Source organism: Camelina sativa, chromosome 14 (assembly GCF_030686135.1).
Source record: "Camelina sativa cultivar CO46 ecotype springtype chromosome 14, ASM3068613v1".
NCBI lineage: Eukaryota > Viridiplantae > Streptophyta > Magnoliopsida > Brassicales > Brassicaceae > Camelina > Camelina sativa.
In genome coordinates this window covers 12,413,729-12,440,436 of record NC_141893.1, presented here as the reverse complement: position 1 = coordinate 12,440,436, position 26,708 = coordinate 12,413,729, and the positions used below count along the sequence as shown (strand labels likewise).

At 38.7% G+C, this 26,708-nt stretch overlaps 3 protein-coding genes across 6 annotated transcripts; 1 reads left to right on the top strand and 2 right to left on the bottom strand.

The window, feature by feature from the left end:
• Positions 1 to 6,779: 6,779 nt before the first annotated feature.
• LOC104741366 (putative beta-1,4-xylosyltransferase IRX9H) lies at positions 6,780 to 9,577 on the top strand. The gene is made up of 4 exons (XM_010462214.3): positions 6,780 to 7,959; positions 8,516 to 8,765; positions 8,855 to 9,045; positions 9,253 to 9,577. The coding sequence occupies exons 1-3, from the start codon at positions 7,187 to 7,189 to the stop codon at positions 9,023 to 9,025; spliced, it is 1,194 nt and encodes a 397-aa protein (XP_010460516.1). The 5' UTR covers positions 6,780 to 7,186; the 3' UTR covers positions 9,026 to 9,045; positions 9,253 to 9,577.
• A 2,316-nt stretch (positions 9,578 to 11,893) lies between these two features.
• LOC147928109 (uncharacterized) lies at positions 11,894 to 12,256 on the bottom strand. Its single transcript, XM_087486019.1, has one exon. It carries the CDS (start codon positions 12,254 to 12,256, stop codon positions 11,894 to 11,896), a length of 363 nt encoding a protein of 120 aa, XP_087342145.1.
• A 1,020-nt stretch (positions 12,257 to 13,276) lies between these two features.
• LOC104743561 (uncharacterized) lies at positions 13,277 to 25,120 on the bottom strand. Of its 4 annotated transcripts, none has more exons than XM_087483422.1 (27): positions 24,711 to 25,120; positions 24,107 to 24,266; positions 23,493 to 23,585; positions 23,253 to 23,355; positions 22,966 to 23,128; positions 20,912 to 21,086; positions 20,324 to 20,452; positions 19,674 to 20,219; positions 18,970 to 19,599; positions 18,740 to 18,808; positions 18,370 to 18,480; positions 18,059 to 18,301; positions 17,704 to 17,751; positions 17,478 to 17,615; positions 17,142 to 17,276; positions 16,980 to 17,042; positions 16,649 to 16,759; positions 16,475 to 16,558; positions 16,329 to 16,376; positions 15,963 to 16,037; positions 15,661 to 15,756; positions 14,930 to 15,010; positions 14,786 to 14,857; positions 14,187 to 14,231; positions 14,021 to 14,104; positions 13,835 to 13,938; positions 13,277 to 13,748 (listed from the first exon to the last, which is right to left on the bottom strand). In XM_087483422.1, exons 1-27 carry the CDS (start codon positions 24,923 to 24,925, stop codon positions 13,643 to 13,645), a joined length of 3,927 nt encoding a protein of 1,308 aa, XP_087339548.1. In that variant the 5' UTR covers positions 24,926 to 25,120; the 3' UTR covers positions 13,277 to 13,642. The 4 variants fall into 4 exon arrangements, with proteins under 4 accessions (XP_087339548.1, XP_087339549.1, XP_087339550.1 ...); XM_087483423.1 differs by having other exon boundaries at positions 13,277 to 13,745; positions 24,711 to 25,100; XM_087483424.1 differs by having other exon boundaries at positions 24,107 to 24,302; positions 24,711 to 25,096.
• Between the last annotated feature and the right edge of the window lie 1,588 nt (positions 25,121 to 26,708).

Below are 26,708 nucleotides of genomic sequence, written 5' to 3'. Positions count from 1 at the left end.
CCTAGATAAACCCTTATCTAACCGGATGGTCGACGAGAGTAAACAAAGGAAAGTAAATCTGATAGCAAACAAAGGAAAGGAAAGGGTTTAACGCCTCCCCAGGCAAATAACTCCAAAGGTTTGGGTATAAGCCCCCCCCCCCGGGTAAGTCAAAGCAAAAGATTTAAAAGCCCTCCCGGGCAAATAATGCAAAGTCTAAACATAAAACAAAATAAAGACATTAGAAGCATAAGTCAAACGTCTTCTTCCCCCGTCCCGGCCTCCGGATCCTCTGCAGCACTCGCATTGCTCCCGTGCTCGTCCAGACCACGTGGGACTCCCGTTCCGGCATCATCCTCCATAGGCGCGACCGAATCCTCTGAAATCTGCGGAAGGTCAAGCTTGCCCACTGAAAAGTCCGAAACCGCCAAGGAATTGGACCTAACTGCAACCGACGTCCTCCCCTCGTCGATCTGCTTAATCAGGAGAAGGTTGGACTCGATCTCCGCGAGGTCGCTCTCAACCGCGGTCTGCTCCATCTTCCTCTCCCACTTGTTCTTCACGGAATCCAGCACCGCCCGGTAGTCTCGGGACATCCGCTCCTTGGCATCACAAATTGCCTGACGAGTCGCCTCCGCATGCCACTGGTCAGCCCCCGCTGCTTTCTCTTTATGCCATCGGTTCTCTTTCTGCAGGAGGTCCCGATCCCGTGTTGCCTTCGCTTGAGCATCCTTGGCGGAGGAGAGGTCGGCTTCGACGGAGAGCAGCTTATCTTGAATACTTCTCAAGGACATGATCTCCTCCTCTAGGGACGCGACCTTGTTGATAGCATCCCCCTCCCTTTCTTGTGCAGCCTTGAGAGCCGTCGTGAGCTCATGAACCACCCTCGTCCTTCAGCCTCCGCTCATAGAGTGCTACCAGCCTGTTGTCAGCAGCCACCGACTGCAATCGAACCAAAGGAAGACCGAAAATGAGTATGGTACTTAGGTCAAAAGAAAAAGCGAATAAGAGAAGACAAAACTCAACCCAAACAATAGTTCTTCAATAGGGCTTACCTTTGCGTGAGCCGCCATCGCATCGATGTACGCCTCTCTTTCGACGAGGTCCTTCACTAGCGGGACCTGGCAGTTGGCGGACTTCAAGTGTCGGAAGAGGGTCGCCAGCCCAAGGTGGTCATCCACCGCTGGGGAATCCCGGGAATGTGCAAACCTCTAGTGGAACAGGCGGTTTGACGACTATCTGTTTCCGGAGGCAACTGGATCGCCAGTGAGGGCTTCAGGGTTACCTCCCACGGGGTGGCTCCCGCGGTTCTCACGGCTCCTCGCCTCAGGGACTCGGGGATTATCAGTGCGAGCCCTTTTTGGCATAGGGGACGGTTCACCATGAGTTGACTACAAGCTCACGAGCATCACCTCTTTGGTCGGACCAGAAGGACCGGCTCGAACCCTCAAGGATTGCTGTGATTGCTCTCTGAGCTCACGAAGAGATGGCTTCCTAACCATAGCGGGTGATCAAGAAAAAAATATATACAGTAAGGGAAAGGAGTGGCGCTTAAAGTCGTTCTTCTCCTCTGAAAACTTATGACTATGAATATATGACCAATAAAGAAGGGGTGTTACCTTTACGAACGGGAGAGTTATCCGCACCTTCGCTCCTAGCTTGTTCAGCAGGGGACGACGGGGTCTGACATACAACGGGAACTGTCGTGACCGGAGCAGGAACGTCTCGAGCTATCGGGGCATTGAGAGCTGCTATAATACGGGCTCGTGTAAACGAACTCCACCTAACTTCTCCTGCTCGCAACCTCTCGGTTAATGTTTGGGTCGCCGGTGTCTTCGGGGGCTCTCCGGAATCTGTCACGCAAAAAAAAAATGACAATGGAAACGTTAGTATGATAGCCGAAATATCACAGTCACAGCAACGATGAAGGACAACAGATGACTAAGAGGTCATTCTGACCAACGCAGACGGCCCATTGGGTCGGGAGACGAGCAAAGTTGAAGTCTCCCACCGACGCTGGAGTAACACGGAAATAGAAGTATTTCTCTCTCCACCGTTCATCCTTCCCAGGAAGCGCATGGATTATCTCCGGACCTCGACGGCGGCACGTATAGAACGTTCCAGGAAAACCAGAATTGTGTTTAGTATGGTACAACCGGAGGACATTGTCCACCCCGAGCTTGAATCCGAGTTCACGGCCTCTAACGTATATCCCCATAACATGTCGAACAAGATTCGGACACATCTGGGGAAACGCCATCCGAAGGCGTTGGAGGATCCGAAAAATAATTCCCGGGATGGGAAACACGAGCACGCATCTTTCGAAATATGTGGTATATGCGCAGCAAAATCCTGGAGAGACAGTCTCCAGAGTGAACGGATCTTCGGAGCGGAGTACCTTCTCCACGTTCGGAGGTGCTCCGTGCTTTTGACGGAGGTCTGTAAGGTGTTTGACCGATGTGATCGGCGGGATATGATTTCCCCATAGTTTAAGAGGAGCCATAATAATGTAAACAAAAATCAAAACGACTGCGAAATTAACTAGCCTAGGCGGAAAGGGATGAACTTATCAAAGAAAACGAGATAACGGAACTAGCAAAGCAGAGATTAAGTCTCAAGAAATTATTAAGCAAAGGAAAGAAGAAAAGGAAAATTACCTCGAAGTAGTGGATGAGTGCGCGGTTATGACGAGACGTGTGACTTATGAACTATAAGTCATAATGACGTCGGTTTTTGTAATCCCACGAATCTCTCTCCATTAATCTGGGCCGTTCAAACCTTTCGTCTCCACCGTTGGATCTTAGGAGAGAGGGGTAATCACCACGGAGATCTCGGAAGCTGAGATTCATTGTGCCTTCCCCGAGGAGGATCGCGAAACCAAAACGACGCAATTGTTGGTATTGGGTTTTGCCGATTAAGGGCCCAACCGGTAAGCCCACTAAGGCGCAAATGTCAATCCGGCAAATGGGCCTGACAAAGGCCCAGGAAGAGAACTCGAATCAAAGGACGAAGTCAACTCGGAGAAGAGATCGGGAGCGAGATTACAGGAAGGGATTGAGGAGGAGTCTCGTTGAAGATGGAGTTTAAATATTCTGTTCTTGTTAAGTATTCGCAATATGTAATTTTTTGCAATTAAATACACGAAATCAATACAAAAATTCAGTTTGTTGTTCTTCATTGTTCTTGTCGATTTATACCGAAAGTCTGCCCAGATCTCATTTTCTTGTCCCTCATCCTCAATTGTTGTTTCTGACTCCAACAAAGATGATAAACTTCGAATTACTCTTTTAATAGCCCTGTTAACGGAGCGGATATTCGCTTTTTTTGAAATCCGTATCCGTATCTGTATTCGTTTTATTCGTAATTTACTATATGTATTTTGTATCCAAAAATTTCGGATATCCATTAAAAATCCGATAATCCGCGAATATGTGTAAAAAATAAATAAATAAAAACTTATGTATACGCTGTATTTTAGCCAAAAATACCGGATATTTGAATATAAATACCGGATATCTGTTTAAAAATTTAACATTATATGTATCTGTATTCATATATAATAACATATATTCACGAAAAAATAGATATTTGTTATCCATTTTAAAATTTAGCATTATTCATATTCGTATCTAAATCTATTTTATTTGCTATTTTACTGTTCGTATCTTTTTGTTTGGTAGGTGAGAGGGGACAACGTCCCCTCCAAATTTATTACGAAAGCTATAAAAAATTACACACGAGTTCTTCTAGGGAACGCAGTTCCTCTAGCATCCTCATCCAAAATAGAAACAACAGAAACAGGACAAGAATCAAACAAAACAACCCCGAGGGGCTGAGAGAAGGCATAGTTAGCCAATTCATCAGCCAGACGATTAGCCTCTCTATAACCATGAGAAATTCGGACAATCCAGTCCTTAGAGATAAAGCCATAGCAAATGCGTACTAGGGTAGACAAGGGATGGGTCTCATTTATCCCTGTCTTTAGATATCCGACCACCAACTCCGAGTCTACTACAAGATCCAGCTGCGGTATCCTGTGATCCCACGCTAAACACAGTCCGTAGTATACTCCCCAAAGCTCTGTCAGTGGCGCCGAGCACACACCGATATTTAAAGCAAACCCGCCTAACCATTTCCCTTCCACGTCTCTCAACACCCCACCAGCTGCTGCCACTCTTGGGTTCCCTCTTGAAGCCCCATCAGTATTCAAACGGACCCATCCTACATCCGGAACCTGCCGTGAGATCAGTGTTATTTCTCGACCCACCGCGCGAGATACACCTTTGGTAACCAAGTGTGCATTGTGAACTGCCTGAGAGATCTCCTTTACGAACCGCACTCGATCCCTACACATGCCAACTTCCCCGAAGATGTTGCCACATCTCCACTTCCAGCCTCACCATACGATCATACCAAACAGCGTAGACCATGGCACTCCAAACAGCTCCTGATTGTTAGACAAATTAGTGGACACCCATTCTAATAAACTTTGATTAAAGAACAGGGATTGGTGACGAGGGGTATAATCCGCATCCAGACCCCTGAGATCGCAGGACAATCTCGAAGGACATGTATGATCGTTTCCTCTCCTGCTTTGCACACTATGCAGACCCCAGAATCGCTTAAGTGTCGTCTGTGCCTTTCCACATTCGTCATAATAACTTGCGTAACCACCATCCAAAGAAACACCCTTACTCTTTCCGGCACCACACTACGCCAAACCATACCGTATAAGGTGCCCATATTTTCTCTCGGAACTGTGTTTCCAGTCAAAGCTTCATAGGCCGATTTCACTGAGAATCGCCCATCCAAGCTGGCTTTCCACGAGATCATATCTTTAGACCCCGTATCAGTATCAACAGTAACAGACCTGAGGTTCAAGCACACGAAATCTGGGAGATACAGTTCAATACGCGGGAAGTCCCAACCAACACCATCATGCCATAAGTCCCGAACCCGAAGCTGTTGGAGTTCAACTGGAAGATCTCCTATCCGCCTATCATACAAGGAGAAATCCCCCATCCATTTATCCTTCCAGAATTTGATCATAGTTCCATCCCCAATTACCCAACCAAGACCCGGGATCACCACTTCTCTTAAGCCTACCCTGACACTTCTCCAGGTTGATGACCAACTGCTTTTTGCTATAAACCAAGACGCATCACCGATCTTGTATTTACTTCTCACAACCCGGGCCCAGAGACTCGATACGTCAAAGAGAACCCTCCATCCAATTTTCGCAACCAGCGCCTTATTCATGGGTTCCGCAGCCCGAATACCTAGCCCTCCTTCCCCTTTTGGTAAACATAACCGTTTCCAGGATACTAGATGTTGTTTTCCCTTTTCTACCGTGCTATGCCAAATAAAATTTCTTGAGATTTTGTCCAGGGCGCTCAAAGTAGACTTGGGAAGCAAGATGGTACTCATTGTATGGACCGGGAGGGACGAGAGAACAGCTTTAGTTAGAGTAATTCGGCCAGCCAAGCTCATGATGCGGCCTTTCCAGCCAGCTAACCTAGAATTTGCTCTTTCCAAGACTTCACCAAATGTATTCTTATTAATTCTCTTGTGAAGAATCGGCATCCCCAAATACTTCCCCAGGTCACATGTCAACTGTATTCCACTCTCTGAACTGATCTGCTGTCGATGCTCCCGACTCACATTCTCAGAGAAAAAGATCTTTGATTTCTCGAGACTAACCTTTTGACCCGAAGCCGCACAAAATCTTTCAAGTACACCTCGTATCACTCTGATTTGGCTCACTGAGGCTTCCGCGAACAAGATTAAGTCATCCGCAAATAATACATGTGATAGGAGCGGTCCACCTCTGGAAATACACACCGGTTTCCATTCTTTAATCCCCACTGATCTGTCGATTAAATGACACAACCTCTCCATACATAGAACAAACAAATATGGAGACAAGGGATCCCCCTGTCGGATCCTCTGTCTGGTTTGAAAGCTTCCGTTTGTTCCCCATTCCAAAGTAGATTCATCGAAGGACCTGTAATGCACTGCATGATCCAACCAACCCACTTCTCTGGAAGACATGCTGCTCTCAGTGTATCCTCCAAAAAATTCCATCTGATTCTATCATAAGCTTTTTCAAGATCTAGCTTAAGTAGCATCCATCCCTTCCTTCCTTTATTACGCCTCATTGAGTGCACCGCTTCTTGTACAATCACTATATTATCTGTACTTAGTCTTCCCGGGATAAAGCTTGATTGAGCTGGCCCAATCAAGAGAGATATGACTCGTTTTAACCGCATCACAATCGCCTTTGTGATGCATTTAAACAGCACATTACATAGACTTATAGGCCTGAACTGTGTTACCCTTTCTGGCTTGGCAACCTTCCCAACAAGTACCAATAGTGCATCATTCAGGTCCGCCGGTAGTTCCCCTGATTCGAAAAACCTGAGCACAAATTGGGAAACTGAACTTCCCACAACATCCCAACACTCCTGATAAAAAACAGGTTGAAAGCCATTAGGTCCAGGTGCCTTGAACTTTCCCATGCTCCGGATTGACTCCTCTATCTCCAAAGCCGTGAATGGTTTGTTTAGTATGCCGAAGTCCAACTCAAATAGCTCCGCATACCTTCCTTGTGATAGCTTTCCTATAAGCAGATCAACATCCTCCATCGAGTACAGTCTTTTACTATTCGTATCTGTGTCCGTTTATCAGGATATATTTTTTTTAGGATGGATTCGGATATATTATATTATATTAATCTACTTTTTATCCATAGATTCATAATCTTTGAATTTAGTGTTATAATTATTGTTTCCTCGAAACATAAACGTAATCATTATATTTGCCAGAGTGTCCGACCCTCTCCGAGCCATAGTCTCGCCACGTGTCCCACGAACTCGTCTAGCTCACAGAGTATTTTGTTTCTGGTTTTAACTTTTAACAAATAATTAAATAAAATAAAAATAAAAACAAACAACAGTGTTAGCTCTCTCCGCAACTTTCTCCTTCAGATCTCGGCGGTGACGGATCCATTCCAAATCGTGTTTTCAGATCGGCGACTTGGAGTCAACAAACCAACGACCTTACTTACTAATCCCGACTTCGGATTGAAGTTGCTTTATCATCCTCCTGCGAATTTTGGTGGCGGATCTCTCCGAAATTGCTCTTTTGAATGTTTGATTTTGGGAGTTGTGAAAATAGGGCGGCGGAGTCAGAGTGAAAATTCTCTCTGATGGCTTCCATCCGGCGAACTCTCTCGCCGATGTATCACGATCGCGCACACGAGAATGGAGGTGCGCACAAGGGTTTCACAATTGGTGGTAGCAGCAGTAAACACAATTCCTCTCAGTTTCTTTCGTATCTCACCAAACTCCTCGGAGTAACCTCTGATCCTAAAATCTCGAGAAGAGGTCCGTGGAGGCGACCGTTCTACCAGTTTCTCGTCTTCTTTCTTCTTGGATTTGTTTTAGGTTTGACACCTTTCGGTAAAATGGAAGATGTGAACGGTTCCGATCGGTTCTCTTTTGAGATCAAACAGCCTTACGTTGAAGAGAGGTTGGAAAACAACAATAACAAGAAACGGGAAGAGGTAGCTGTAGACGCGGTGAGTTTTGTGGCGGAGACTGAAACTGGGAACAAGGAGATCAGTTTTGTGCCGAGGAAGCTTATTATTGTGGTCACGCCAACGTATAATCGAGCGATGCAGGCGTATTACTTGAACAGGATTGCTCAAACGCTGAGACTAGTTGATTCGCCTGTTCTGTGGATAGTGGTGGAGGGGAACGCTGCGTCGTTTGAAACCTCTGAGATTCTGAGGAAGACTGGAGTGATGTACAGGCACTTGGTTTGCAAGAGGAACATGACGAGTATTAAGGATAGAGGAGTTCATCAGAGAAACACTGCATTGGAACATATTGAGTTGCATAAGCTTGATGGAATTGTCTACTTTGCTGATGATGATAATATCTACTCGCTTGAGCTCTTTCAAAGCTTAAGACAAATCAGGTGACTCATAAAAAGGCTGCTCATTACTTTTGCTTGTGTTTGTTGATGGTAATTTGTGAGGAACAGAACTGTTATAGAGACTGCGTTTCCATTTTGAGTTGTTAGTTGAGCAACGCTTATACCCTCTTGACTATTTTATTGGCATCTTTTTGGCCTTTTTGAGTTTTCGTGTTGTCTCAGCGACTCTAGTGTTGTTGGAAACCCAATATAAACATTCCAGAAGCATATATTCGTTATACTCTGATGTTGAAACTAATCAAAAATTGAGTTTCCTGCACAGAATCTGATATTTTTGTTTTTGTCTGCCTGCCTCTATCCTTTCGTATTTGCTTTGCTGCTTGCTCTACCATGTGCTCATTCTTGTGTGTTGAGAGAATACTTCATTTCTTGTTATTAGAAATGATTTTGTTTTTACATTTTTTGTGTACCTTGCCTTTGTTTTCTGAGCACTCATTGAGTGTAAATGGGTGTGGCTCGATATATAGACCTAATCTTCTTCTGAAGTATTTGTGTTCTATTTTGAATTGTTAAAACTTTATCTGTTTTATTTGTGTAGTCGATTTGGAACTTGGCCTGTTGCGATGCTCGCACCAAGCAAAAACAAGGCCATCCTTGAGGGTCCAGTATGCAATGGAAGTCAAGTGATTGGATGGCACACCAATGAAAAGAGCAAAAGATTACGGAGGTTCCATGTTGATATGTCGGGATTTGCTTTTAACAGCACAATACTCTGGGACCCTAAAAGGTGGCGACGCCCATTTACACATCCAACTCGCCAACTAGACACAGTGAAGGAGGGTTTCCAAGTATGAGTTTGAGTTTTTTCATATCTGTAGATTTCTCTGGTGCGCAGTAAACCCTATTCTTATTCATGACATCAAGTGTTTCCAAGCAGGAGACGACATTTATAGAGCAGGTGGTGGCTGACGAAAGCGAGATGGAAGGTGTTCCACCAGCTTGCTCGAGGATATTGAATTGGCATCTTCACTTGGATGCCCGGGATGTCCCTTATCCACAAGGGTGGGCGATCCAGAAGAATCTCCAAGCTCTCATAACTATGAAATAGTTTGAAGATAGTTTTGACTGGTAAGATTTATAGGGTTCTGAACTTTGAAAGCAAAATGTGGACTCAAGACCGTGAAAATTTCAGTGTTTGTTTGGATTTGGAAAGGGTGAAGCTAGCTAGTTGATCTGATGTCAAAATTCGGATTCTCTACATATTGATGGATGCAATGCAGTGCACTTCTTGTTTGTTCGCAAAAGAAGCCTCTGACTAACCCCTCTGCCTTGCAGGTTTCTACTTAACCCATGTGCTGTGCTCATTGCTGAATATATCTCAAAAAAGCATGTGAAGAATGGAAAAAGACAAGCGAGGAAAGTGTAGGATAATGAAGAGGCGCACACATTTTAGATCAACGTTGCTGGAATCGTGTGAGCCTCCCTTGAATCCAAGATTTGGTTGGAATTAAATTGAAGGCCTTGGTGTTTTAGTATGAGATGGAATTGTATTACCTTCTGACATTGCTGATTTCATGGCATTTGTATTCGCCCGCGGCTAACCAAGTCTTCTTGTTTCCTTTTTTTTTGTGATGAAAGAAAGAAATTCACCTCCTAAAAATCAAGTCGATACTGATCATCACTTGCTAAGAACAAGAAGAAAAAGAACGAGAGAATTGTCTTATTTGCTCTGAAACGTGTGTTATATTACCTACAAAAACGTATGTAAAAACCACTTGAAAACTATATTTTCCATAGAACTCAGTCACACTCACACACGAAAGATTTTGAATTTTCCAGGAAAAAGGTATCTTTGATTATAAGTTAGGAGGCTTATTTACACAGGTCGACATTGGGTGTCTGAAAATGAGAAATTTTCGAAGGATATTATAGGGTTCACCTCTCTCTATTCACTCCTTTTAAGTAAGGAAACAAATTCTAAATTAAGAAAACATATTCTATAGATAAATCAATTTTAAAATTATTAATTTTAACATTATATTACAGTTTTTAATTATAACATTTAAATTTTAATTATTTTTCATAAAAAGAAACCGACATATAATTTGGTTTAATTATGTAATTTGAACTATAACTATTATTTTATAAACCTAAACTGAAATACAATTTTGTTTAATTGTAAAATCTAAACCATAAATCCTAATCACTATTTTATAAATTCAAACCGACATATAATTATATATATCTATACATTTTTTGAGACATTTATGAAATAAATCTTGAAGTTCATAACTATTTACAGGCATGTCATTGACATTAAATACTAAATATTAACTTGGTAATTAATTTTAAATAATATTAAGATCCGATTTTTTAAAACAAACTTTCCAAACAAAATCTTTCTAATAAATAAACGATTAATTGCTAAAAAACTAGTCGAGGTATTCAATCTCAAAACATTGATTTCATATTATTTTCCCTCTATAATATATGTTAACAATTAAATTAAAGAAACAAATATAGATACCAAAAGATATCATATCCCTACCATAATCCTTAAAAAACATATTACAAGGATTTACTCCCTAATTAGTAACTAAATCAGATTTTTTTTTTGCCTAGAAAGGTTTGTTTCCTCAACCTAATTTTTACCCTATGAATATCAGTGTTCGAAAAAGCAGTCTAGCCGGTCGCCTAGGCGCTAGGCGCTCAACCGACGTCTAGACGACCGCCTAAACCGCCTAAAATTGCATAAGTTTCGATTTAATATATTTTTCTAATTTTTAACTATTATATTTAAAATTTAAAGCTATATATTCATATACATAATTATAAAACTTTTATATGTTGTTGCTATCAATTAAAAAAAATCTAATTTTTGTTTATGATTTATTACTTTTATTTATCTAACATATATTTTTATCTATAATATCACATATATAATGTTCTATGTGAAAACGCCTAAACCGCTTAAAATTATCTAGGCCCCGATTAAGCGTTCTAGGCGCTAGGCGTTGGGTCACCGCCCAGTTACCGTCTAGCGCTGTCTTGAACATTGATAAATACTATACACCTAAACCCAAATGATGATGGAGAAACAATAGAGTGGTTATTATACTTTTTTTTTTGGTTAAAGAGCACTATCAATATTTTGTAATATCATATACTTGAAATTTAGAATATAGTTATTCTTTTTTGTTTGTCATGGTTTTTATTTCAGTTCTCAAATCTAAGGTTTTCTTATACAGCTAAGTCATTACTTTTTATTTTACTTTATCAAAAAAAAATTATCGTTTATTTTCTGTTTAATGCTTTTAGTTTCAAAAATAGTTTGGTTTGTATAAAATATATGTTCATAAATATGAACAAGGTGAATCAAAACAAAAATAGAGAAGTCTTAGTTTTCATACTTTTTTATATTTTTTTAATTCATGCAAATTATATTCATTTTTATAATAACTATAATTATGTATCTATATTAAAAATACATTTCAATTTGTTGAAAATAAGAACCATCTCTAATTAAAAAATAATCGGTAACTACACTTAAAATCTTTTATGGTTATAATTTCTTAGTTTCCAAATTATACGATATATAAAAAAAGATAGTTAATGTGATAGCTAAAATCCAGAAATTAAAGCAAAATGATAACGTGTTTATGAATATAATCATTTTAGAGAATCTAATTATTTTGAAAAAACTCTATAAAAATCTAAATTGTTTCCTATAATTTAGTTTTAATGCCATATCTTCCTATAATACTCAATTCAAAAAATTTGACTCCTATTATGGTAGCCTCACGATAACAAGTGGTTTTTAGCCAGATTGTCCTATTTAACAACAAAAAGTTATATTAATTAAAGAAAATAATGTAGTTTTGAGAAGATAATTCTTTATAGCCTTTTTGTTAATAGACTTTCCATACAATTCAGATTGTTTGTATTTTTTTTTTTTGACAACAACAACTAGATTGGCTCAAATAAGCAAATGCGAAGGAACATTGTTTACATAGGTAATCAAACGCGGTTCGGACCGAACACGTCGGGCAAATCTGTTTGCAGTACCATTATGAGTACGTGGAATTAACACCAGAGCAAAAGAAGTAAACTCCTCCTTTTCAAGTTGAATCGCGTCCAGATAAGGCTTGAAAGCTGGCCATTCGGAAGGCGAAGACACCATCTTCACCAAATTGGAGTAGTATGTAAGGAAAACAACATCTTGATTATCCACTCCAATCATACACCTGATCGCCCAAACTAGTGTTTCAACCTTGGTATGTGAAGGAGAAAGACTACGTCGTAGATTGGCAGCCCCCATGGTTGGAGATTCCCCTGTCATTTGTTTTTTTTTCACTAATATTTTCAAAATAGTTAAGTTATTTTCTGAAACTAATATTTGGCAAAATCTTTTAAATCTTACAAAATCAATCACGATAAACAACATTATCTATGTGTACAATGTACATGCACAATGGAATATTTTTCCATTTAGTTATATAAAATAATTTAATCTGCAGTATACTACATAATAAATTTTACAGATATAATTATTGCACAAGTTAAATCTAAAAACCATTAAACTTACGAGTTAAAATTTAAAACAATAAAAATTTACAAATGTAATAATGTAAGAATAATTCTTTCACGGGTTAAATCTAAATAGTACTAAAAATTTAAATGTTTATAACCATAAAAAAACTCGATACCGTAAAAATGTAACATTATTATAAATAAAACTAAATAATTGTCATGTCGTTTCTGCGGTATACAGCTGGTCAAATTTTAAAATTAAAAATCAAAATATAATTATACAATATTAAACACTAAGCAGAAAAAAATAAAATTTACAAACAAATACAATTTAAAATTTTTTTTTTTTTATTATAAAAATATTGTTCGCGGGTTAAAATCTAGTTTAATTATAAAATATAAACCCTAAACCCTAATCATTCTTTTATAAACTCAAAACGACAATTTTTTTAATTTAATTGTAAAATATAAACTCTAAAACCTAACTACTTTTTTTTGTAAATCAAAACCGATATATAATTTTGTTTAGTTGTAAAATCTAAATCCTAATCATTCTTTTGTAAACAGAAACCAATATATAATTTCGTTCAATTATGAAAAGTAAACTCTAACCATTCTTTTATAAATTCAAACTAATATATAATTTTTTAATTAAAAAATTTAAACTCTAATACTCCTTTATAAACTCAAAACCAACATAAGTTCTTTAACAAAAAATTTACAGATTTTTTTTTTTAATTCGTTTTATCCTATTATTTTAACTTTGTTTTATTTTTTAAATATAATATATGATATATTGTTGTATTTTGATTAGCAAGACGAAACAATATGAAGTTAAATGAATTATTGATATTTCGTCTATTTGATATAATCCTTAACTCTTTCAACTCTGATGTTCTCTTTAGAGGAAAGAACAACGTTGATGCGATTGTACACCCATTACATGTGATTTGTGAACCCCTTCTCACGGCCATGGTGAAGTTTTATAATATACACGAAAAAAGGGCAGCAAATAAGAAAATATGAATGACCGACCACACACGTTGGGCTACCATACTGGTCTTGCTACTAATCGCAAACACATGTAGTTAGTAGTCAGGTATATCCGTGGTAGCCAGTCTCGCACCATTGACGCAAGATTCAATCTCTGCTTCGTCTCCATCAGACACTTCAACTTGTCGATAATCTTCCAGAGTCACGTTAAGGCTGTCCCTTGAATAGACGATGTTGCATCTGAAGGGTGCATTTGAGAACGCGAATCTTGCCCATTGTCAAGCCCAAGAACTGAAAGAGCTGAACTGCTAAAACATGCATCACGATTCAGTATCTGACATTTTTGTACTTAAGATACTGGAGAACAGAGTGTCTGTTTGAGTTAAAGACCTACTTTGGCAGAGAAGCTCTGATATTTGGCTGATTCGCATAAGCAGTGAGAGAAGGTCTTAGATCAGGAAACTTCTTCATGATGCTTTCAAGTTGAGGCACTGGTAACTGCAAAACGATACCAAAAGAGTTATTTGGATTGTCTGTTAATACACTAAACTCGTATATTGTACTACAACGTTACTTATACCTCCAACAAAACTGGGAAAGAATGTGGCTTTGTCTGAGACACACATTTCAAGAAGCCAGGCCACAATTTTGGCAGTCTCCAGATCTGCATCCAAAAGACACGGAGACATTCAGTCATAACCACAGAGGACGGAAAATAAATCTCAAAGCTGATCCTTTTCACTCACCTGCTTCCTCACCAACTTGGAAAGAATTTCCATGACAAAATCAACCTGGACAAAAAAAAATAATCAAGAAATTTCTTTACTTCTGACAAAAAGAGAGTTTGATCAATAGCTGAAACCAAATACTTTAGAGAAACGTTTACTAGTTGTACTTTCCTGTCACTTCTCAACTAAACAATCTTTTAAAATAGCTTAGACTACAAACAAAATCATTGTGCCCTTTCGATTGGCTAATAACTTGGGATACGGTTTACAAGTATGCCTTCTATCAGCTCACACAACTGCACTATACCGCAATGTATTGTAATTTCAATTCAATATGTAAGCTTGGATTTCTGGGTTTACATTTTGATTTTATTGGAGTCGGTATATAAAAGATCATCCAAGTTTATCAGAATAATACATCAAAATTATTCTCGATAGCTTGGTTTCAATCAGAACTGTCAGATACAGCCAGGTCTTAGAATTTCTACAAACTTCTAAAAGTAATTTAATGCAACCTTATACATGAGGCTCCATTTAAGTTACTTTGGTTCAATTGTAATAAGAGTTTTTGGATCTTTATGTCACCGAGTTCAGAACTATTAAGGTAGGACACTTACCAGTGTAGGAAAAGCATCGATTGCCTGAATAACCGTTCTCATGAAGAGTAAAGGCAGAGGTGTTCGATCAACCTGAAAACAAAAAGTATCACAGATTCAATATCTAACTAAATCCATAGTTCTTTTCCATGATATTTGACATACCATCTGACCGAGGGCCTTCGCTAAGACTTGCTGCGTGAAAACAGTGCGTTGTTCAAAGCAAGCTGAACATGCATCTGTTATCTGAAAAAAACAACCACATAGTCAAATGCGACTGTGCTAAAAATAGAAAAAAATAAATAGAACAGCTAGCACAAAGGGTCGTCCATGACAGAACAGATTAATCTGGTCTATAGCAAGTAAGACCATCTAAGTAGCCAGTTGCTGATTGTCCCTAGTTTTCTACCTTCCTAAAGCAGCGTATCAAATGAGATGAATCATTGATCTTCGCATAAATAGCTTGCATGGACAGAGGATACTGGCCTAAACGTATTTTTTAGCAGGAATTAAAAAGGAATTTGATATGACATAGCGGTGATTCTTCAGTCTTCACGTACCAAAATTCTTTGGATTTGTTAAGAACGAGGATTGACTAACTGAGGTAAGAAGAAAGCTGGTTGAAATCTTTAATAATCCTGTAATAGACGTACACACCTAAACCAACGGATTATTTGATAGAACCAACTCTCCCAACCCAACTATTTCCAACTAATTTCCCGATGACCTCGTGTCTGTTGAATCTACGATTTATGATAATTGCCTCTACGTAAGTTATGCTGACGTGGCCATAAACAACAATGTAGGTCTAGTACCACAACTGATTTCGAGGAAACAAGTGCAGACAACAATCCCTACAGAAGAACTTTCAAACCAGATAGAAAAATAGGAAATACCTTTTTCAGTGGTGGCCCACCCTTCTCTGGAACAATATCATGGATAGCAATCAGTACCTCGGCAGGTGTTAGTGCAGGGCCTGTGTGAGCAGAACCCTATCACAGATATAACAAATAGGATTAGACAAGTTCAGAAACGCTACTGATGTATAGTATGCTAATGACATGCACACCGGTTCCTGTTTTGTTACTGGACAAACCGGTATCTCATCTCATCAAAGATTGCTAGGTAAAATCCCTCTATGCATAGCATAAGCAATAAGATAGCAAATAAAGGATCGAACGTGAGAATATGCATATACCTGTAATATATGGGCAAGTGCAAGTTGAAACTTTTCTGGCGGAAGATTAAGAAGGGGAGGAAAGATGGGCAAAACCTGTGACATTAAAAAAGAATATCCGTCATAAGATAAGAAACTTCTACCATTGATGAGTAATAACAGAACTTCTTTCGCATCCACCAGTAACGACCACAAAATTTTCAGAAGTCTTCCATGTTTACTACTTCTTATTTTTTTCCACATTCAGATAGGCAGAATAACAAGGGAACAAGAAATACAATAATAATAACAAGCCTCGTCATCTTCCTTCAGGGTAAAAGTTCATCTTCCTTCAGGGTAAAAGTACAGTAGAAAGAGCAGAATCTATGGAAAGAAAGTAGTAATAACCTCATCTTTAGTGAGTGAAGAAAGCAATGGGATAAGAATTGAAACATCCTGCAAAACAATTTTTCTGTTAGGCTTTGTGAACTTGATTTTCATAATATATACACACAAGAAAAATATAAGAGCGAGCTCTTCATAGCAAATCAAACCTTTAGCTTTGTTTGATATAGAAGCTTTACAGTAGCAATCAAATCCGAAGAAGGTGCCAATTCTTGTGTCAATATTTGCAACACCTTGACATAAATATAACAGAGCGTGGTTCATTAGAATTTACTTTTGAGGCCAACATGGGTTTACTACAAGGAAACACAGAAGCCACTTACCAATGTCAATAAATTTTCACTTCCCTTAGGAGGGTCGGATATTATTTGGAGTAGTTCCGTATAAGACGAACCTAATTCTCGTATCAGAATAGGTATATGTCGATGAAAAGCCTGAACCATTTTAGAAAGTCACCAAAATAAATCATTTTGATGTTTGTGACTATCATTTACTCCCGTTCAAACCGGAGAACACACGTGATGCATATAAGTAATGCTATACATTGCCCCAACAAAAATAGATCTGGTGTTTATACGTATCATCCTATCCAATTTATGCTACATGTGATGCACATAAATGGCGTGAGGGTTTATAAGGAAGTGACAAACTCACCTGGTTTACTATTTTTGGAGCTCTTCCATAAACTTCAAAGACAAGTCGAAGGAGACTAGGTTTCTGGAAAAAAAAAATAGCATTCATCAGATCTACAGGAATATTATTAAATGATAGAGAATACTTATGTGCATTAGGAGCAACTCCAAAGACTACGCAGACCTTTTTACATAAAGCGAAGAACAGGGAAATCAGTCTCTGAACTTCGGAAGTTGATAAAACTGAAACATCACGAGAAGTTTGTAGATCCTGTTGAGAGTAAATGTCGGAGCTTCCAGACAATAGAGAGCCACTTGTCTGAAAATAAGTGTCAGCTAATCAATCCACAAAGTCAAGGTTACAAACTAAAGCGTTCCCATTGCATCAACTAGGTAACCCTCACAAGGGAAAATTTAGAGGCTTACGAGAACAGGCACAAAAAGTAACTGACATCTAATAAATTCTATAGACTAATAATCCTGTATATATATACTCAAGAGAACTCTTATTGGCTATTACCTCTGTTTTAATTCCTTCTGCAATTGATCCAGACTGTGAGAGATCTGTCTCAGAGTTCACAGCAGTCAGCAACATATCTGTTGCAAATTGCTCAACATGCTCTGCTATGTATGCTAGGTGATATAGTTTGTTTGTAACCTGTGCATGCATTTGAGAAACATCAGTTATAATCACTGTACCAGCAGTAAATAAAAACCATATTGTTATCCGGGACTAGTTTCCTCACAAGTCGGATGGCTTTTGCACGAATATCTTCTTCAGAATGAATAGAACACTGTCATAACAAGAATAAAACATGCGTTAGGAACATAAAAAGCGACCAATTCGGACATGAAACATGTCAATACAAGAAAGTTTTGAGCACAGCATTCTCGTAATGTAGAAAAATATTAGCTGGGTCCAAGAGATCAGAACACACTGCTTATGTAACTGCAATTTTCTATACATTCTTCAATAAACCAAAATCCAAAACATATATTATTAGAATTCCCATGTTCTCCATCACTGAGACTATAACATAACTCCAACGAGACAGGATTTGTAAGAAAGATAATTAATATAGTTTGGTTACGGATTCTTACGTTCAATGCTATAGCTAAGCATGCTTTTCGCTCATTCGGACGCACTAAAATTAGGCTCCAAACAGCACCAAGCCCTTGGGTTACACGCTCACTATCACAGATTTCTCTACCAACTGGCCCATGACGATTGGAGCAGAGTTCATCCAGTAGCTTAATGGCTGAATCGGGTAGATATGGAGCTTCTCCAAAAAGCCTACTAAAAGACTTGTCGGAAGCAGGAAGAGCATCCAGAAATGATCTTGCCTACAGTAAGCATCTTATTAAGCAAAGATCCAGAAACACGAATTAGAAAAAGTTGAATAAACACTCACCACTGCTATAAGAAAATTTTCATAAATAGTAGCATAGGGAGAGGATTCATCTGTATCCAGAATCGCCATTGAATGCAGATGGTAGAGAACATGTAAAACAAGTTCGTGCCCCTAGATACAAAGAAGCAAACAGATCAAAGGTTTGCCTAGACACATAGTAGACTCTTGGTAACTGGGAGTTGGAGAGGGGAAAGTTTTTGCAGACAAATAGATAGTTGCACTGTAGCAGTGCACTGGGTGCGTACTTTAAAGATGCTACAATATTTATGACAGCCAAGACACTCTTGACATAGAGCAAAGATATTCAAAATTCAAAACGTAGATAAATGAGTGACGACTGAGTTTGAGGAACACTGCAGCCAACAAGTACCTTGAATTCTTGATGATCCACACTAATATGCTCTCTTAGTACGGTTGCAACATCATTGCCCGCATCGATCTGGAAAAATAGTAATGTAGATAATATTTACTCTTGTAAAAAGAAAGAGTTAAAGGAGAACTTGAAATAAGGATTCCACAAGGATAAAGCCAAATATGATGGAAGTGCTAGCAAGAGTTGACAGCAAAATCACAAGTAACAAAAATCAAAAAGGCACTCACTTTAGCAATCAATCGGGCAATCAATGCCATGCGTATCTTGTTACAATCAAACCCAAAGACATGTCTATTTGATTCGATTAGTCGTTCAATAGCCAACTTTCCTACAGTTTTGCTTTGCTCTGTGGTAAGTTCAACATACGATGGAACAGGTGCCAACTCTCGATAACTCTCTTCTGGTGCAGTACTGTCCGATGTTGCAGGGAGATGTTGATCAAACTCTGGGACTGATGTTGAAGGAGAATGTTGATCAAAATCTGGGATAGACACCAGATCTAAATCACAAATTGTTTCAGAACCAAAAAACTTTGTTTCTCTAATGCCTTCACCATACATGCAAGGAGATAGTGGAGCATCTAAGGATGATTTTTCATTTGAGGGGTCCTCTCTGCAATCAGGCTGATCGATTATTCTGATTACTGAACTTCCTGTCAACTTGTTCTGGCTACGGTCTACTGCTGTTGGATGTACTGAACCAGTAGCCCCTGCCATGGCAGCAGGAACTGAAACTGGCTTACTCAGTAAGGTAGAGATGTCGTTCTGTGTTGGAACTGATTCTTCACCGTCACCTACAGGTAGCGACGTTGGTCCCAAAGATGAATTTAAACGCCTTGGATCCATGCGACGGGGATCCTGCATAATTATGGATAAGTTATCTTGTAGAAAGAACATTCAACATATAAGCAAAAAGCAAATGGAGGTTTTACCCTTCTTGGGTCGCGTCTAGGGTCAGCAACCGAGCTATTCAAGCTAGGCACATCGGAAGTAAGTACTGGGTCAAAAGGAAGTTTTGGTGGAGGAGTCGGAGTATACATGGTATTTATAGAAGAAGATACCACAATATCTGCTGAGGTAGCCAGTGAACTTGTCAACGTAGGAGGGGTACTAGGCAAGTGTTTCATGCTTGTTATTACAATATCAGCGAGCATATCTGGATGAAGCTTAGAAATGAGAATTTCAAGTGATGCAGCTCCTCTGTCTCCTTCAGCAAGCAAAGCACCAACCATTGAAACCATCTGTTCAACTGGTGTCAACTCACTGTCTGAAGAATGGTTACTAGAGGAAATGCCATTGATAGAGACAGGTGCCTGTAGGGATTCACTTGTTTGAACTTGCTGGGTCAAATGCACATTATTATTATGGCGTAAGCGCTTCGGAGCGACCTCTCCATTGATTTTATCATCTTCACCCTGGGGCATTATTCGTTTCTTTGACATATCCCAAGAGTTTTGATGATTAATCGACTGGTTATTCTGAAAAGTAGGTTTATCATGAGACGTTACTGGTCAAAGTGATCAAAAAGCTGATGTAAAGCTATAGAAGAGTAGAAAAGAAAAAATGAAAACAAAACATTTACCTTGCCAGACAAATTTTCACGTGCAGCACGCTCATTATTCCTGATCAATTTATCAACTTGACGGAGAACTTGATCAGCAACATCTGCAGCATTCATTGCTCGAAATGCTCTAAGAAGCTTGTCTCTTGACTAAAATCAAATAAAAATAAACCTAACTTAAAACAAATAGTAGCAATTAAAAAGAAAACATATGATACTTGTGATATATGATTTGATCAAGCAAACACTTCTTTGCACTCTATTCTGCCTATTGCGAGGCTTCAATCCATGAAATGACACTAAATAACATGTCATTCTTGTGGTCATTGACAAACTTTTACTAAAAAGAAATTGAATGGCACATCTGGCGGAAAAAAGGGATGCCACATTCATAGAGTAGACAAACCAGATAACAAAAGGTTGACAATTTGACCAGAAAGGTGGCAAAAAATAACTACATTTTCATTAGCATAAAGATACAAAGAACTGATGTTTAATAATGATGAGTTAGTTATTCAGCAAAAACAGGGTAGAGTTGAGGAGTGATAGATGAATAAAGTTAAGATGTATTTCAGAGAAAACAAAGAAATAAAGTTTGAACTCTATTACCTCTATTATTGGTGAGAAAGTGCATCTAAGAAATCCCAGAAAGGCAGTTCTAATGGAATATTGAACGCTTGCAGCATGGCACCCCTTAACCGTCTCAAGATTTGGGTGAAAATCCAGCAGAACAGAGAGGACAGTGTTGTAGTGGACAGGCCTCTTCCTTGCTACCACCGCAAGACTGCGAAAGATAAGATACTGTCAGATAAGATATCAGTGCTTACGTAGGAGATTGTGAAAATTGCAAATTATTCAAGTATGCCTCTTACAAGCATGTCCTAATGAATCACTGCACATCTCAGAAAACAAAAATAACTATACTGACGTCAATGAAACAACGCTGATTTTAATATGTATAAAATTATCCAACACAAAAGATACTAGAGTTTGATATAACTTTATTGAGCAACCATTCTTGTGAGAAACTTTGCTCATGATTCTGCAGCATACAACACAGCGAACAAACTCCTTAACAGCATGAAACTATCCTCAATCTAAATTTTAACATATCTCATTATCACAGTTTGAGGAGTCAAGATCTGGTCTGGAAGCTAGCATATCTCAAAAATTTCCTGCAATTACAGACTAACTACCGGCATAATACAAAAAGATGATTTGTTACCATTACCAAAGCAACAATATGATATATTTTCACGTACTTTTTACTTTAAGACAGCACCATTAACAAAGCATTAGGAAAAAACCGAAAAATCAAAAACCATCACTCTAAACCATGTCTCTCCTCTCAATATTTGACATTGATCTTTCTCGAAAATAGTCCCCTCAGACATTAAATGGCAATATTAGTTCAAACAAAGAAAAACATCTGCTAGGTAATTAGTACTTTTAAAGATTTTTTCAAAAGTGACAAATTAGTTTGCTATGCAGAGATTTCCCAAGTTAAACTGAAGGGGCTCTCTCAAACAGAGAAGGAACCTTGACAGTTCAAACTGATTAGCGATATACCACCTAATGGAAATGACAACCATGAGATAACTTCAATATCCATCTAAAGAGTAACACATAATAGAAGATCAAGCAGCAAAATGTATGTAAGACATGATCAACCATACAAATATCCACCTAATACTATAAATGGAGAAGAAACATTCATCAAAACAGCAGGAAAAAAACACTATGTAAGTAAATGTTAGGCTAGAATTCAGAAACGAACACACTGATTGGCAAATGATACTGTGCATAAATTGTTATACTGTAATGTATACATTTTTAGTATCCCAACATAGCAGTCATAAGTATATATATATACATCCAGTTCACATAACCAAATAAATTTTTCCTCAAGAGCTGACTACTTGCAAAAACATTTCTAACTACTAGAGCTGACCATTCTATCCATTGTTAGATGTCTTTATCACTTGCATTTTGGAGCTCCACATACCCCAGGTAACTGTCAATATCTGTAACTGATGCAGCTTCAACTGAGACAATTCCCCCCAGACTATGATTCTGTTAGCTGCAACCATATCATAGGGGTTGAACCGGTGGTATAACCTGTCTCCATGCTTTATCTCTCTCAGCCAAAATTTTAGTAGACATACATAATAAAAACCAGCAATTTCATTCCACTGATGTTATATATTTACAAAGAAAATTTGATTCAAGACGCTGAAAGTGCAAGTAGGACAGCCAATCATGACCATCAGACTACTTACAAGTGGAAGATAATCTGCTTATTGGTGTATCTTACAAACATGAGGCACACATAAAGCTTATGCAAAAGATGACTATTAATATCACCCTATCATTCAGGACATATCAGTGTAGGAGGAAACATTCTCTAAAGTTTGTTTATCACCAACATATATGTGAGAATGAGTGCTTCACACTATGAACAACGATAAGAAGCTAATATTTATGAGTACCAAAGCACCCATATCAACTTACTGGCAAGAAAAAATCAACAGGTAAGAACTAACAGAGTTTCAGCTAAAAAGAGGGATCGCAAAAATAGTAACAGGTAAAAGCACAACTAACATCATGATGAATGTAAAGAAAAGTAACTACACAAGATTGATGGGACGTATTCAGAAACATACCAACTAATAACAGATATCGTCAGTGCACCCGGTATACGATTAGCTGACTGTATGAAATCTACTAAGATGCCAAATGTCCTATTTGCTTCAGACATGAGCGTTGCTGGATTCAGAATGGGGTGACCGCCAGCAAGCCAGGAAATATTGAACATCTGTCTACATCCTGTAGTAGAATAGGAAAAGTTGGCATGCGAGTAACGAAATGCACAAACCATGTATTGTCCGGTTCCAGATTCATACTATATGATCGGAATTTAAGAAAAACCTGCATGATCAGAACATAATACCTTCGCTGGAAACTTTCTCAGGATCAGATGCATCAGGAGTAAAGAGCAAAATGAATGTCTCCATAAACTTTAGCGCAAGAATTTTCACCCCTACACAGCCAGGCTATTATGACAGAACAACAGACTTTAAGTTAGAAAACCTTAAATTGACAAAGAAGCAGAATGAATACTCAACCAAAGATCAAACCTCACGAGAGGAACAGACATACAAAAAGAAGAAGCTATAAACAGCCAGCATACCTCCAATGCAGCGGAAAAGACAGCATCTTTGAACTTAACCATCCATGTCCATAGTTCCCCACACCAACGATCAACGTTACCATGATGATGGAACTGCATGGATCATTAAGATTAGTATATATCAGCGAGAGTAATAGGGAATATCAATGCTAAATATTATGTTCATTGTTGTGGTGACTATACAGGAACACCCACAAAGATCTCAAAGCTTTATTAATATATAAAATTAAACTAATAAACTTCAAATATAGTAGAAAATCAAGGGAAAGACATCAGAAACCCAACAAAACGTAAACAGGAAATTAGCAAACTTGCCCTGCTTTTATTCTATTCACTATTTCATATGACCCTAAAGCCTTATGACACTAGCTTTAAATTTTCAAATAGGTAGCACCAACATAAAAAACAACCGAAGTTTTGAAAACGGAAAATAAGAGGACTGATTCCATGGGTTAACAGTTCAATTCCATAACCAACTATGAGTATGTAAGACACCTTAGCTGGTAGTTATTGACTACAATCGTAAGATTTTGCAAAGAGACAAAGAAGGAATCTCAAAACAACATATGTGTATAAAAGAACATAACCAACTTGAGAAAAAAAAAAGTACGGACCTGCATTGCCATCTCCTCCAAGATGCTGCAGAAGAAAGTGGTGCCAGCAGAAATGGATTTCTTTGCAATAACTGGATCCTCGTCCTTTGATAAGACTAGTAAGACATTCACTAGAACATAAGAATGATCCAGCATCCTCAAACCAACCTCTTCAATGATCCTGCCAGCCAGAAGAATCGATCAACCAGTCTCTTACCTTGTCAGACAAATTAATCACCATGAATAGCTACACCCCCAAAGTAAAGTAGACTAAGAACCTAGTTTATTTAACACAAACTTGCGATAATTCAACTATGCCTAAGTACTAAAACAGAAATGGACGACTAATAACCACAATATTGCTGAGGAAGTTTCAAATCTATCGCACCAAAAAACAAAACAATCATGCCGACTAGAGAAATCGTAAGCAAAATTTCTACAACACAACAGCTACGATTGGAAATATCAAACACTTTTCCAGATTGGGAAAAATCCAGAAGAACCCTAAACACGCAACAAAGTACATAAAAATTCTTCTACAAGTTCGTGTGCAGAGCAAGGGAAAATATCAGCAGAAGGAAGTATTCAACAAGATAAGAATCGTAGAAATTGCAAAGGGACTCACTCGATAAGGGATTTGCGAACTAGAATTTCACGGGATAAGTGGAGTTCTGCGAGATAGGGGAATATCTCAGCAGACGAAGACGGCTCCAATGACAGCAAAATCTCCTTAACCTGCCTGAGAGACGAGAGCTTCACAGCCAAATCGCCATGGTTATTGGCAGCGGCGAGGAGAGATAGCGTCTGTGCCCTCGCTGTCGCAGCAGCCGGAGCCGCCATTGCTGGATTCTAGATTCGTCCGACGGAATTGTCAAGGTAGAAAATACGGGGTGCCTCCGCAGTTGGCGCTTATCTTTTAGGGTTTTTCAAAGGTTGAAGAAGAAGAATCTCGGCGACACAGACGCGGCAGCACACAGAGCAATTAGGCAAATTTTACACAAATACAAAAATGCTGGAGAACACCCGGATGGCTTCAATTTTAATTCCGCCATACACACAAGCACCTTGTCGTTTTATCTCTTGGTAGTTGCAATGAGTGCCGTTTTTTGTTCACCTAACCAAAAAGCTCCTTTAAACAGTTTTCAAATGACAAACCGTTTGGTTCTAGTCTTCTTCTAGTAACACGATCTTAGCACAGTTTTTAAGACAGTTGAAATTGAATCAGCTTCTTTTCTTTCTTTTTTTTCCTCTCTATTGCAGAAATTTACATTATCAAGCTAATATAAAATGCGGAAATATTATTAAAGCCAAGCAACAAAATTCAGCGATATGAACTTCAACTAGCTTTATTGAATTAGTTGTAATTAATTATGTGGAAACAGAATCGATTATGTCTCGCTAAGAAGCCTAAGCATCGCATTGTCAATAAAAAAAGTATGCAGTCATGAACGAAATGTCGTCGCAATACTGTCTACTTTTCTTAAGATCCAAAGATAACTGCCTCATCTTGAAGTTGTACGTAAGATCCATCCCCACATCGATCGGGCAAGAGACAAGCGAAAATAAAACACATTCTGGAGAAAGCATGGGGAACATATGAGTTCAGGCTTGTTGATGTAGTATGTTCTCAATATCAAGTATAGGAAGGACTCGTAGTGCATTCAACAAAGTGTCTTCTAACTCCACTATACCCCAATAATATTTTGATCATTCAAATGGGTACGTGCTAGCTACTAGTCTAGTAGAGGATTTGAATAGATTATGTGGCGTCTATGTATGCTCGATCCTTTGCTTAGTGGGAGACTAGAGACAAATGTCATACATGATGCATAATTTATCTAGGGGATGCAGCTAATAAACGATAAAGATAAAACAAAGAGATGTATAATTATCCCCAATATTAATTCAGTTCTACGGTTTTTAATCAAATAAAACTTTTAAAAGACGAGATAGTAGTATCCATCCTGATAATGGAGAGATGTACGCTGAAACGACATTTAAGTTGTCCGGATCGTGAGTCTGCAAAGGCCCTCCGTTGCTGATGTTGTCTCAAGAAAAGGATGGTTGTCGTGTGTACATGTATGTCGTGTGATCATGTCTCAAGAAAAGACATGTATCATTCCGTACTTTATCTCGAACGGGTCTTTCTACTGCCGAAGATGTGAGAGGTCGTTTGTGGGTCGAGGACAAGAAAGGAGGAGACTACATTGTCTTGTGGCGATTCGAAATGAGCAATTACATAGCGTTTTGCAAGAAAGGGGATTATCATTACCGCGAGATTTCAACACGGGACGGTGTTCTCAGGGATTTACGAGGCGTAAAAGATATGCTCCTTAAAGGTTACGATCTTTACATCTTTGCCACCCGTGATTTCATTCGACGCTTGGATTTGTCTCGACGGCACGATGGTTTCATTGATGTGTCCGAGAAGCATACGTTTCCAATGTGGGAGCCACCTCTGAGTAGGGATGAAATGGAAAGAATCAACAAATATAAGATCATCTCATCTAACCAAAGCATTGTTGTTGTTACAAGCTCTGGTGACGTTTTGCTTGTCTATACTTACGAGTTAACCTCAAAGTGTTGATGTATGAAATCGACAATATAAATAATACGGGTCTAA

Excerpts from the sequence above, each read along its gene's own strand:
- LOC104741366 (XM_010462214.3), top strand. The coding sequence starts at position 7,187 with ATGGCTTCCATCCGGCGAACTCTCTCGCCGATGTATCACGATCGCGCA. Across the intron at positions 7,960-8,515 it reads CAAAGCTTAAGACAAATCAG|TCGATTTGGAACTTGGCCTG; the intron begins GTGACTCATAAA and ends TTATTTGTGTAG. Across the intron at positions 8,766-8,854 it reads CAGTGAAGGAGGGTTTCCAA|GAGACGACATTTATAGAGCA; the intron begins GTATGAGTTTGA and ends GTTTCCAAGCAG.
- LOC147928109 (XM_087486019.1), bottom strand. The coding sequence starts at position 12,256 with ATGACAGGGGAATCTCCAACCATGGGGGCTGCCAATCTACGACGTAGT.
- LOC104743561 (XM_087483422.1), bottom strand. The coding sequence starts at position 24,925 with ATGGCGGCTCCGGCTGCTGCGACAGCGAGGGCACAGACGCTATCTCTC. Across the intron at positions 17,616-17,703 it reads GTGCAAAAGCCATCCGACTT|GTTACAAACAAACTATATCA; the intron begins GTGAGGAAACTA and ends ATGCATGCACAG. Across the intron at positions 13,749-13,834 it reads ATCAGAGCTTCTCTGCCAAA|CAGTTCAGCTCTTTCAGTTC; the intron begins GTAGGTCTTTAA and ends TGCATGTTTTAG.